The following is a 12,229-nucleotide window of genomic DNA, read 5'->3' as shown; positions in this document are numbered from 1 at the left end:
GAGTACTTTACCTATAATTGGAGTTCAGGAGGACAGAAGACAGATAAAGTAAAATTGCGATCCCTTTTGAGCCTCACGAAAAAACAACAAGGGACAGACCAAGAATGTGCAGCTTATGGATCTCCCCTGTTTTTGGACAAAAAAGATAAAAACTTTTTTTCTGAGATTCACCTCTTACTGCCTCACCAGTACCTCATGAACCCTTTGACAGCTTTTATTGCTGCGTTTTTCTTTCTTTAAACCTAGTTCCCATTTTATTATGTATATCACAATCCTCTATCTGTTTTGTACAGGTTGGTCATGAATGAGGCTATGCTCTTTGCCTTGCAGGCAAGCCTTTTTTTTTCTTGTTGTTTTTTGTGTTTTCTATCCTCTTATTACAATCTGACTCAGTCAAATGTGGTACATTGTTTCAATAAGTGAGGCACAGATACTCTTAAAAAAGAAAAATCTACACAGATTGGAATCTGCTCACCCTTAAGTCAGAGCCTATCTATATGCGCTGCAGTCACTGTGACATGGAAAAAAATTGGATCGGAGATTAAAAAGTTGGACAAAACCTTTAATCTGTATTAACACAGTTTATAAAGACACAATGTGTCAACATATCTAGTGACCTTTTGTACTGTTTAGAGGATCTGAAGTGCTGGGAATGAAGGTGCCAAAAAAACAACCTTTTAAATTAGGTATAAATATTTGCAATGTTTGGATTTTTTTTCATCAATAAAGGCAAGCATCTATTGTAAGAAAGTTTGACTATAATTAAACAATGGTGGAAGTGATGAGGTAACTGAGGTGTGGGTCAAACTGATTGAATTAATGTATAATCAGCATAAAAAGTAAAATGAGCATTTTATAATCTTATTTGATTGAAACTGCTGATAAACAGAATGAATGAGAGTAGGCTCAGTGCTGATCTATGCGAGAGAGTAAACTTGCAGAAATGACTTGAGGTTTCACATCCTGATGATCATATTCAGCACTCAAGAACTTCTCCCAAAAAGTCTGGTATTGATTAGGTTCTGCTTTGATCAAATGTGTTTCATGTGTTGAAGGGGTCATGAAAAAAAAGAAAGACGATGTTTTGTGCTTTGGGTTTTTCATTACTTTCTAGATTACAGTAGTTGTACAGTATGTTGCTCTTTAAAAAAAAAAAAAACAAAAAAAAAAACATAAATGTTTAAACACTTCTTCAGTTACACATCTTGTTGAGAAACAAACACTTTCAGTCATAATTGATTTGGTTTGCAGAATGACTCCTAACGTTTTCTAGATATTAGGAATCGTGTTTGTTTCATTAGAGAGGTTAAAAGCATTAGCACAAAGTGGTGCGATAAAATCAGCACCCTGATTGAATAATTAGGGGCCACAGTAATCTGAACCAGAAGAATTTCTTACATCCAAACTTTTTAAAAGGTCAAGTTGGAGAGAAACTTCTTCTGTCTGTATTTTTCTTTTTTAATCAATATATATTTTCTCCTCCCTCTCCAGGGTGCAGTGATCACGCCAGCGATGGACCATACTATGTCCATGCAGCCTGCCAGTATGATGGGCCCTCTCACCCAGCAGATGAACCATCTGTCCCTGGGCACTACAGGAAGTGTGAGTCCTCCTTGTTGTGCCACCATGAATCACACAAAATATGTCTTATAAAAGAACTTCTGAGCTCACAGCAAACCCTGATATACTCTGATACACAAGGGCAACTTTCTGTGTCCACAGTACTAAGATTTATGAATAGCAAGAGTTCTTTTGTGGACTTTGCTGTTTGGTTTTGTGTGTTACACTCTAACAGATGGAGACACAACTTTCAGTTAAAAGAAAAGCAGCAGCACCAACTTTGCCCTCTATTGCACAACTATAATTTCATATATTTTTGGTCATTTCTTGCACAGTTCCATGTAGTATTCACTTTGATGTTTAACTGTTAATTGCATGTTGTGTAGCTTGGGTTTAAACAAAATCATTGTTTAGCCAAAAAAATATATATATATATTAATTAATTAAATCCCCCCCTTATTGAATCTATTTACTCTGTGAAGAAGGCTTAGTTCAACCACTGGCGTCTTTGGTGCCAAAGTAGCCCCCAGCTAATTCCATTTGATAATTATTAATGAGCAGGAGTTATTTTCCAAGCCCTTCGTACCCCAAGATGATGAGATCCAAGCCCTGCCACTTATGAAGAGCACATTTAAAGAGCAGAGATAAAAATTTGAAAATAAGACTATTGAGTTTTACCGAAACTCCTCACCATAGGAGATCAGAGCAGAACCTACATTACTGCAGAGTAGATCTAAACCAATTTATCCTCCTCATGTTTCTTCCTACCGTCTACCAGCTTGAAGTGGGCACTGATCTCCAACCCAGAGGGAAGCCACAACCTTTTTCCAGTTCAGAAGCATGACCTCAGACTTACAAGATGACTGACCCCTCAGCAACACCATGAAAACAGATACGGTTAATTCCAAAGCCAGGATGAGAGCCACTCTGCCTCTGAAGTCCAACAAGCACCTAATCCATCTTTAAAAACTGTAACCAGATGTATTGCAGGTCTTTTAGGTGTCTTTAGAACCAGGATACATCCTAAACCCAACCTCCACTAAAACTCCATATAAGATATTCTGTCTCCTTGGAGATATAAAGAAAAAACAAGGGAGTAATCTAGAGCTGCTGCACACCACTTTAGTAATCAGTTGGATCTAAAAGAGATGACAAGATTTGACAGTTTCTAAGGTCCTAGTTCAGTGAAGTGTATAATTAAGAAAGAACGGCTTTAAAGATGTTTTTGGATGTTGTATCAAGTCAGTTCCACATGTTGTATAATATTCTATGTGTATATAAAACATTTAAGAGCATCAAAACATGAAACTCTAAATAAGATCTTAAATAAAACCTCAGTTAAAAAAATTTTGATAATTGCTGGAAGACATAATTTGTGTAAAACTAACCACATCCTTCAAGCTTTATAATAAATTCCTGCAGCAGGAGCTACCAGAAGCAGCTAAGATGTGTTTTGTTAATTAATCATCAGATATTGTTACAATTACTGCAAACAGAATTGATAAGGTTAAGTAAGGGTCACTAATCTGGAGACTTTTATCTTTTAAAAAATTTTTTATTTTCTACAGAAACACAAAAGTAAGTTAAGAGAAGGTTTTCGGGTTTCCTCTCAGAGAAGCCAAACAGTCTTAGAGTGTCGCCACATGTTCTCAGCCGTAAATCTATCATATTATTTCATTTGAAACCGCTTGAATTCACCACTAGCTGTTGGGAGAGCATATTTCCTCCCTAATCTTCAACATTAAACAGATTTCCTGTGGAGCTTTCCCCTCTGCTCATCGCCATTTTCACTTTCAACCGTTCATTTCTCACACTTTCTAAATCTAAACATACAGTATATCCCTATCACTAGCTCTTGACGTCCTTATACATTTACTGTACAGATCCTGCCCACCCCCCCAACCTCCACATTTTAGGATCAAGTGGACTTAGAAGTGTCACACTGCTCTGAAGCTCGACTGTCTGCCCTAACCCTGCTGCCTGAGGGCAGACAAGCCGACAGCTTTGCTCCGATGCTACGTTTGATCTCTCTGTGTGAGTTTGATTGAAACAGTGCTGCATTGTACAGTTACTCCTGTGTTTTCAGGTGAGCTGTCAGCGACTCTGATGACATGTTGGTTCTGTTTGGAATGCCCCCCCTCTTCCTAATCTGCCCCAGCTGTGCTAAAAGGCAGGATTAGAGACAGGCTAATCTATGATGATGGCTTCTGATGTCTGATTGGTTCTATTATAGGAGAAAGGAGTTAAGACATTTTTGCTCCTTTCCATGTCTGGTTTACCCTCTTTCTGCCTGCTTAGCTTTCCCGAGGCAATGTGCTGTGAAGCAAAACTCCTCCGCGGCTGAGCGGCTCACACAGCATGCCACACTCGATCATCAATGGGGATTGAGACGTGTTTCCTGTAAAGTTGGTTCTTAAGCCAAATGTGAAAGGCCTTTTCATTCAGCCTAATTGGTAAAGCCTGTTGAAGGGGCTTAGAACCCAGGATGTGCAACTATCCGTGCACATTCTTCAGATGTACATTCAGATGTGGTGGTGAGGGCTTGTTTTGAAGGCCCCTATAGGTCACATGACTTCACCCTGGCCACAGGAGAGCACCTGCAGTGTGTAATGTCTCCAGAGTCAACAACTTATCCAGACTGGCTCTAGCAGGAGGAGCCACACCTCAGAAAAATCTTGGCTGTTCCCCGGCTGGCTGCGGCTGTTTTTCTTCCTTCCCCTCTCCCAAAAAAAGAACTGAATGTTCTCCATCTGCCCAGGCTGTGACACTCTGATGGTGACCGTAGATTTCCAAGAAAGTCGTGTTATTTTGCAGTGTGGTTCTGGAGGAAAAGTGTGCTTCATTACAAGGAAACGTACATCACCAGCTCCTAACGGTCACTACTTTGGAATTTTAGCTGCTTCTCAGGAAAAAGTTTGGCGTCTATTTGGCACAAACAACTTGATTACAGAATACTAAAGAACCTCAGGCTTTCTGTTTATGGACAGCCCACATAAACATGCCAACCATGCTGCTCACTGATTTATGACACCATGTTTGGTGCATATTACTCTGTTACTGATTTATTTACAGTCTTTGAAGTCTCAGCACTTAGAAGGAGTCTATCTGTCACGGCAGTGTGCGCCTATTAGCTTCTGTGCATGTGTGGAAGTGCATATGTTCCCTTTGTCATTTCATCTAGTACTACTACTACTCACTGTGTGCGTTTGCATGCCTGTCAGTTTCTGCATCTGTGTGTGAACAGCTTGATGTTTGACATGACAAGAGGTGACCTTCCCTCTGTGCTCCTCATCCTATTCCTGTCATGGCATGTATAATCCGGGTCTATGTTGTCATAGTGATGCTGATGATTGACAACCCCTCTACCAGGAAGACATATGAAGCACTTTCTTTTGGCTGTTCCACTTGGTCCTTTAAATCTTTTTGGAGCATGACTCTTCTCCATTTATTATACATTTCTTCAATAATAGCAAGAAAAAATACTGATTTTTCTACATTCAAACAGATAAAAATGTTTCTAATAACTTTAAGGAGAAGTTTTAAAAGGGGGGAACTCTTACACTGCATTTCAAACATGGATTAAAGTTTCAGTTTTATAAAAATAACAAAAATAGAGAGGTAAATGTATGCAAATGTAGCAAATGTATCATGTTAACAATATTATCATGGTTTATAACAATGTAATAAAGGAATATATCAACGATATTACAAGCTAAAATACTTTTATGATCTGGCTAAACGTGTTTGTATCTATCAAAGTCTACAGCAATGCAGAACAACTTAATTTTGTCATTATTAAATAAAAAATAAATTAATTAAGAGGTGGAGTATGAAGAAAGAAACATACCATGAGCTTCTTTCATCAGCAACAACTTTATATATTTATAAATGTCTCATGTTGTTTTGGACAACCTGGTCTCCTGTTTACACTTCCTGACCAGGATCAGTCGCTGTGGTACTCAGAGAGAAAGCCTCCCTACAGTCCCTAATGGCTCAAAAGTAACTGTTAAATAGAAAAGTGTATCGCTGACTAAGGTCCTGAAGCTGCAAAATAATCCCAAATCATCACTTTCCTATACCTGACCAGTTTTATGCAGTGTTTGGCTTAGTCCAAACATGATACTGTGCATTGCAATCAGTCATATGTTGTATTTTCACTTTGCAAACCTATAACCCAATGCTGGCATGTTCTTTAGCATTTCTAGTGTTCAATACTCCACCATTGAACATGCACCTAATGAAGAGCTATGGGATTTGAGACAGAACTCTTTGGCTCAGGGGTCCATTCTTGGGAAGATTGGCAAATGTCTTAAGGGTTTTTCAAATGTGAAAAAAACAGAGTGCTAGACATCTAATTGTTTAGATGTTACCCTGGAATCCTCTCCTGATTGGTGGGCAGCTTTTCTTTCTAAGTTTGTTGTGTTTCATTAATTGCTTTTGTCCACCTTCCCTTTTATCCACACCAGCAAAGAGCCAAAGCTCTCTTAGAAACCTTAAACTGAGGTGTAGTCTGCTTAAACTGGCAGTGTGGATTATTATTAGTCTTAAGCATAAGTTTATCTACTATGTACCAGACACTTAAAGGCTGGTAATATTATGGTTCTCCCCTTTTGGGGCTCTGAGTTTTTAGTTTTCAGTTATTAGTTGTTCTGTTTTATTGATCTTTGGTTTATTTTCCATTATCTCCAAGCAGTCTTTAGTTACTCTCTGTTATCCCCTTGTGCTTGTTTTCTTTCCCCTTGGCTTCCTTCTAGTTGGTTCTACTCACACCTGCTCCTTATTCAGCTCATTACCCCATCCTTTATTCTGTTACCCTTATATACTCCACCTCTGCAGTCACTCTGTGCTGGTTCCTTGTTGTTGTTTAGTTGTTGTTAGTTGCTTCCTCATTCCTGGCCTCCCACATGAGTTTTCCCTGATGTTTTGTGTTTTTTTGTATTTTGCATTTTTGCATGTCTTCTTCAGTTTTTTATTAAATCAATAGCAACTCTTCTCTACTTCACTGGTCTCTGCATTTGGGTCCAAAAACAATCCCCAACCAAACTGTGACAAGTAACTAAATATACCAGCTTCAAGGAATGTTAGCAGGGATAAGGGTATGTGGAATATTTTCAAAAAATAATATTTTTATATTTTAATAATCCTCCAATGACCTGCTCTGAGAGACAGAAATGCATAAAAGTATTTTCACACATTAAACATATCCAGATTTATTAAAGTTACAAACTTTTAATCTAGTTTTTTTGTGGGACCAACACAATGGAAGCTGTAGGTAGTAACAAAAAATCGAAAGCGTGTTCGTTTAGTTTCATCCCTGCAGCATCAGCACTGTAGAACCACCTTTTGTTGCAGCTCCAAGTGAGGTATATCTTAAACAGCTTTGGAGATCTAAGTGGTTCAACTCTAGCTGTGACTTCAGGGTTGTTGTCTTTATTGACATTTTGTTAACTGTAAAACAGGACAAAAGCATGGCATTATCTTAGGATTTTAATGAGGCACCTTGTGTGATCAGCAACTGTTAAAAAAAAGATGGCATGAAATTTCTAACCCTACATCATCTCGGTGTATTTCAAGGCAGCAAACAAATCATAAAATAAATCATAAAAAGGGACACAGAGTCAAGTTGACTGTGAGTCAATAAGTTGTGTCTGACACCTTTTGCAGTAAAAAAGCAGGTGAGGGAATATAGAAAATAAAGGAGAAGGTGAAAATCTGATGTTTTTATAATGTAGTCAAGTGGTTAAAAAACAGGTGTGACCCCCTCAAACCATACAACCACAACTGCTGTCATAACAAAACCACCTCTTTTAAAGTGTAATTATTTTAAGTTAGTTTAGGATTTTATATTTATATTAATAATTCTCTATTAAGAATTACCTCTTGAAATATCATGTGCCCTGCAATTACAATGAGCCGTTGCAAGATTATATGTGCACACACTGTATACTCTGTGTACTGTATATACCCCAAGCACCTTTTTCTTCCTTTTGCACCTTCTTCTTCTCTTTTTGACTATTTGAACCAATATAACAAATACATTTCTCCACTGTAAGATCAATAAAGTCAATCAATCAATTACAAGATGATTTGTGGGTAAAAGAAGATGTTGGAGTCTTTCTTTAGCTGCACAGCTGCCCCAAAGCTTCTTTTTAATGGAGGTCTTGTTGGCTTAAAGCCTTGTTGCCACCAAAAATAAATTGCCGTCAAAATATTGGAGTAACTTACCAAACCACTCTGGTAACTGCATTTCAATCTATCCTATGGAATTCTGTCATGGCATTGCTTCATTGGAGTCTGAAGTCACACTGGAGTCGTGAGCGATGGCACTAGAGGGGCTTAAGGAGTCTACTCACACCAGTCTTGACAGGGAGTTTTTCAAGCCTACTGTTTATCAGAATGTACATACATCATCCGCTTCTGACCTGCATGTCTTTTTGCATGAGCATAAATGTAAATGCGTTTCAGAAAATTACATTTTTTGCCAAATAGTGTGCTTAATATTACTGGAAGCCTCTGACTTACTAGACAAGAAAAGACTGAGAAAGCTAAAATTTAAAAAAAAAAAAAACCCCTGACTTACCACACAAGCAACTTCACAAGTAGCCCTTATTCAACCTGCCATTTTAAATAGGTTAACTAATGGTCAGATAGTGGAAAAATCTTACCTTATTAAATCGTCTTGCTAAATATAATCTAAACTCCTGCAGAGAAATATCACATTTCAAATGGACATTTTCCCCATGACAGGGAGATTGTGATAATGGCTAATTATCCCTTACTTCCCTTCATTTGCTTTCATGTTGCCCTTGCAGGTGAGTTGCCTGAATAAGTTAATAGGGAAGAGAGGGGAAAACCTCAAGTACCAAGAAGAAATTGGTATGCATGGTTTTGATTCAACAGGGAGAAGGTCACTTCAACAATCTGATAGGCTCCCTTTGAAAAAGGGATGGAGTAAGAAAGAGAGCATGACAGAAAGGTGAGAGGGAAGAAGGAAAGAGAAGATGTGATGTGTCAGGAGGTCTGGATACACTGCTTCACCCTGTCCTGAGTCTGACAGCCCTGGAGGTGTGATAACCTTAAATTCACGTCCAAAGACCTGTGCGGTCACGCTCACTGATGAACACAGACTAACATCCATCCTGGGGCATCCTCCCGGCTCTGTGTGGCAACGGTGGGGGAGTTAATCACCCGTGTCCGTGGCCTTTAGCTCCTCTCATTAGTGGTGAGCGGCGGAGCCGTACTCGATCCATTAGCGACGCTGCCGGTAATGACACTCCACCAGCATTGGCGGGCCTGCAGCCAAAAAGAGCCTCACAGCCCGTTATAACCCCCTCCATTACCGCCTCCTGCTGCACATTTCCACCATGCAAAGAGGACAGAGGCAGGGGAGAAAAAAAAAATAAGAGGGAAATGAGAGAGAGAGTGTGAGAGAGAGGGAAAACAGATCGGACCTCCCTTTCTCTCAGTCCGGAAGGCAGCAGGAAGACCGGGGGAAGCTCCACGGCGGTTTTTATCTCGGATCACATCCGTTGGCGCTGGACCACAACATTATCGTTCCAAGCCTCTTTGTCTTTGTCTGTCTTTCTTTTCACGCAAAATGGAACAGGGGCATGTGATGAATGTGTTGCACATGCAGCTGCACAGGAGAACACATGCACACACTGATACACACAGTTGCATTGAGGAGAACTGATGAAGGTGTGTGTGTTTCTGTGTGCTAATTAAAATCAGGCTCAAGTTACAACTTTCTCCAGGATGCAGGAAAAACCTCATTCACATTACATGCGAAAGCCCTCCTGCCTGTCATGCAACCAAACCTGTGTCATGCCTGTAACATGCCCACCATACAGAGCGTGTTAAAAGCAAAGGCAGGTATGACTAAAGGAACCCAGGCTGCAGGCAACAGACCTCCTGCTCTCTTTAACACATGGTTAATTCCCTTTAGACTCTTATTTTTATTATTTTTTTTATCTCTTCAGCAGTTACCCAGTCTATTTGCCCAGGCTTTTGAAGTTGTGGGACAGCAGGACATCTCCCCCTCCTCCTTTTCCTCTCTTTCTGTTACACACTTGCCCAATCTGCTGTGCTCTTCTCATAGTGTACTTCTATTCTTTTAGCGCCCTCTGAAGGATTCTCAAAACATAGCAGTGTGGGCTTTCCTAATAGTTGTGGGAATAATTATGTTGAATGAGTGGGGAAGTATTACGATCATATTTTTTTTCTTTTATATAAGGAATGTATTTAGGTTCTACAGTAATATGATTCTGGGATTTGTGATTTTAATGAGTATCTTAGGAATTTTCATCTGAAAGGGTTATGTTGAACTACATAGATTTTTTTGTGTTTCTGTGTTTCAGTACATGACTGCTGCAGCTGCTGCCGCTGCGCCTATGCAAGGGACCTACATTCCCCAGTACACTCCTGTGCCTCCAACAGCCGTCCCTGTCGAAGTAAGAACCACTCCAGCGCTTAAACAGATTGAAAAAAATGAAAGATAACATTTCATCACCATTTCTTTTCCATTTACTCAGTTCATTTTACTCAAAACTCCTTAGATAAGGTTACCTACTCATTTGATTTATATAGTGCTAATTTAAAGACAATTCAATCAGATTATACAGTAAGATTGGTAAAATTATTTCCTTCTAAGGAAAACCAGCTGATTGGACTTTTGCAGGACACTCTCCTCCTGGAATTCACTATGAGCTATTCTGTGAAGGCCTCGGAGGTTTGTTAAAGAACATTAGAGAACAAAAAGCAGAGGTTTTTTTTTTTTTTGTTGTTTTTCACTAACACAGCAGCGTAGTAAGGCAAAGTTCTGGAGAAGTTTAAAGCAAGATTAGTTTATAAAAAGGTATATCAAGATTTTAGTTTCTCTTTCAGCACTGTTTATTCATTATCCAAAAAAAAAAATAGGTATAGTATACATTGAACAAAAATATGTTTAGCTAAACTAAAAGGCTTTAGAGGATTAGAATATGTAACAAAAAAAGACAAAGATTACTCCCAACCCAAAAAGGAGCTGTACAAATCTGGACTTTATAGAAAGGCATACAAAGAAAACAAAGACAAGAAAAGTTTGTAAAGTTTTTCACAATCCCATTAGGGGACTCAACATACATGGGGATTCATCATGGGGATGGGTCGTTTGAAAAAGGGAAAGTGGAAAGGCAGGGAAAGCAGAATAAAGCGTTAGCCTCGCTGCTTGCAGTTAGCAAAGCCTTGTAGCTAAACCGGGTCCTGGTCCAGGCTCATCTAAAAAATATATTAGTATATTTTGAAATATTTTAATTCTATAATTACATTTTTATTAGTTTTTTTTATGTCTTAATCAAAGTCATAGGTTGGTTGGGGCAGCGGCCAAGCGCCCTCTATTGGCCAGCCGCCACTGATATGCATCCCACGCTTTTTATATTTTTATTTGTAAAACAGTTTTGAAAACCCGCATTTTTATGGGTATAAACTGCTTTGTTTTTTGTTTTCCACTGATACCCCATTAATAGTCTTTTGGTGTGTAATATAAAAAATGTCTTAAAGTAACTTAGAACGGTCATCGAATTACAATCAAAAAACTATATTAAGATTTCTCCATAACTAATAGTCTTGCATTTCTAGGCAAAATACAAAAATATAGGCAAGCGAAGAAAGATAAGTCACAAGTTTAAGGTATTTGTGAAAGGCATTTGAAGTGCAGCGCAGACTTCCTCACTTCCTCTGCAGCTGTCTGAACTCCTGGCAGGTTCAGGCAGTCCGCGCTGAGAAATGATGAGCGCGTAGAGCTGGTAGGCAGGCGGGCAACAGGGGAGAGCGGGCGAGCTGTCTGGCGGCTGACAGTGCGGTCATATTCAGATGGACTATCAGTCGTGTATCCGGTGACAGGAGCTGAAGTGAGACACAGCGCCGACAGAGCTGTCTCTCTCTCCTCCCGCAACCGCTTCGAGCCCATAGGTACCTGGAACATCCGTCAGCCACAGAGGCCTGGTTAGCCCCCACCAGCCGCCGGACAATGACAGTTACCCCTGACATGTCCATTAGTTGCCCCTTATTTTTTCCTATTTTCTCCCGTTTTAGACTTGCCACTCCTTAAAAAGTTGTTGCCTTTGAGGGAGTGGTATAAAGAAGAGAGATGTAGTTGCAGCATAGCCCTCGGCACCCTCTTCCTATTCCTATCCTCACCAGTGTCCTCTCACTGCGTGCACTGTTGACTGGGTGTAGATCACTGTATCATCTAGTGTCTGGAGGGCTGATATATGAACAGGACATCTTATCCTTGAGAGCTTGTTAAAGGTGATTGAAATGACTCAGTGATGGAGGCAATCAGTAACGCTCGACACAGACAAAAGGCTAAAAGGGTTGTTTTGATGAATTTAGACCAGACGACCATCTGTAAAGAAGTTTTTCACCCCAAACATAGAGTGTTCCCGTACACTAATCTCTGTTAAACTAAATCACAAAAATCAATTTCTACCAGTGTTCTGATGTTTTAGTTTATTTGTAAAGCTCCATTAGGTAAACAACCTTGGTAGAGCTAAATACATTTTACTGTTACTCTAAAGGTTACATTTTCTAGGTGCTCATTAACACTTTCTCTGAACATTCAAAGTGATTCCAGAATTATTTTTCTGAACCTTCCCAAAACTTACCTGGTGCTTCCCTAAATTGTTCTTTT

The 12,229-nt window shown here is 39.4% G+C and overlaps 1 protein-coding gene across 1 annotated transcript in view; it reads left to right on the top strand.

Annotated features, from left to right (window-relative positions):
• Positions 1 to 12,229, top strand: part of LOC107086181 (RNA-binding motif, single-stranded-interacting protein 3) — a 272,957-nt gene that overhangs the window by 255,626 nt on the left and 5,102 nt on the right. The window contains exons 11-12 of the mRNA XM_015376965.1: positions 1,492 to 1,602; positions 9,918 to 10,010. Coding sequence (XP_015232451.1) covers positions 1,492 to 1,602; positions 9,918 to 10,010 — 204 coding nt within the window. The remainder of the gene's footprint in view (positions 1 to 1,491; positions 1,603 to 9,917; positions 10,011 to 12,229) is intronic.

The sequence above is a fragment of the Cyprinodon variegatus genome, unplaced genomic scaffold (assembly GCF_000732505.1).
Source record: "Cyprinodon variegatus isolate N-32 unplaced genomic scaffold, C_variegatus-1.0 Scaffold144, whole genome shotgun sequence".
Taxonomy (NCBI): Eukaryota; Metazoa; Chordata; class Actinopteri; order Cyprinodontiformes; family Cyprinodontidae; genus Cyprinodon; species Cyprinodon variegatus.
Note: the sequence above shows the minus strand (reverse complement) of the source record. Positions and strands in the feature narration are given on the sequence as shown.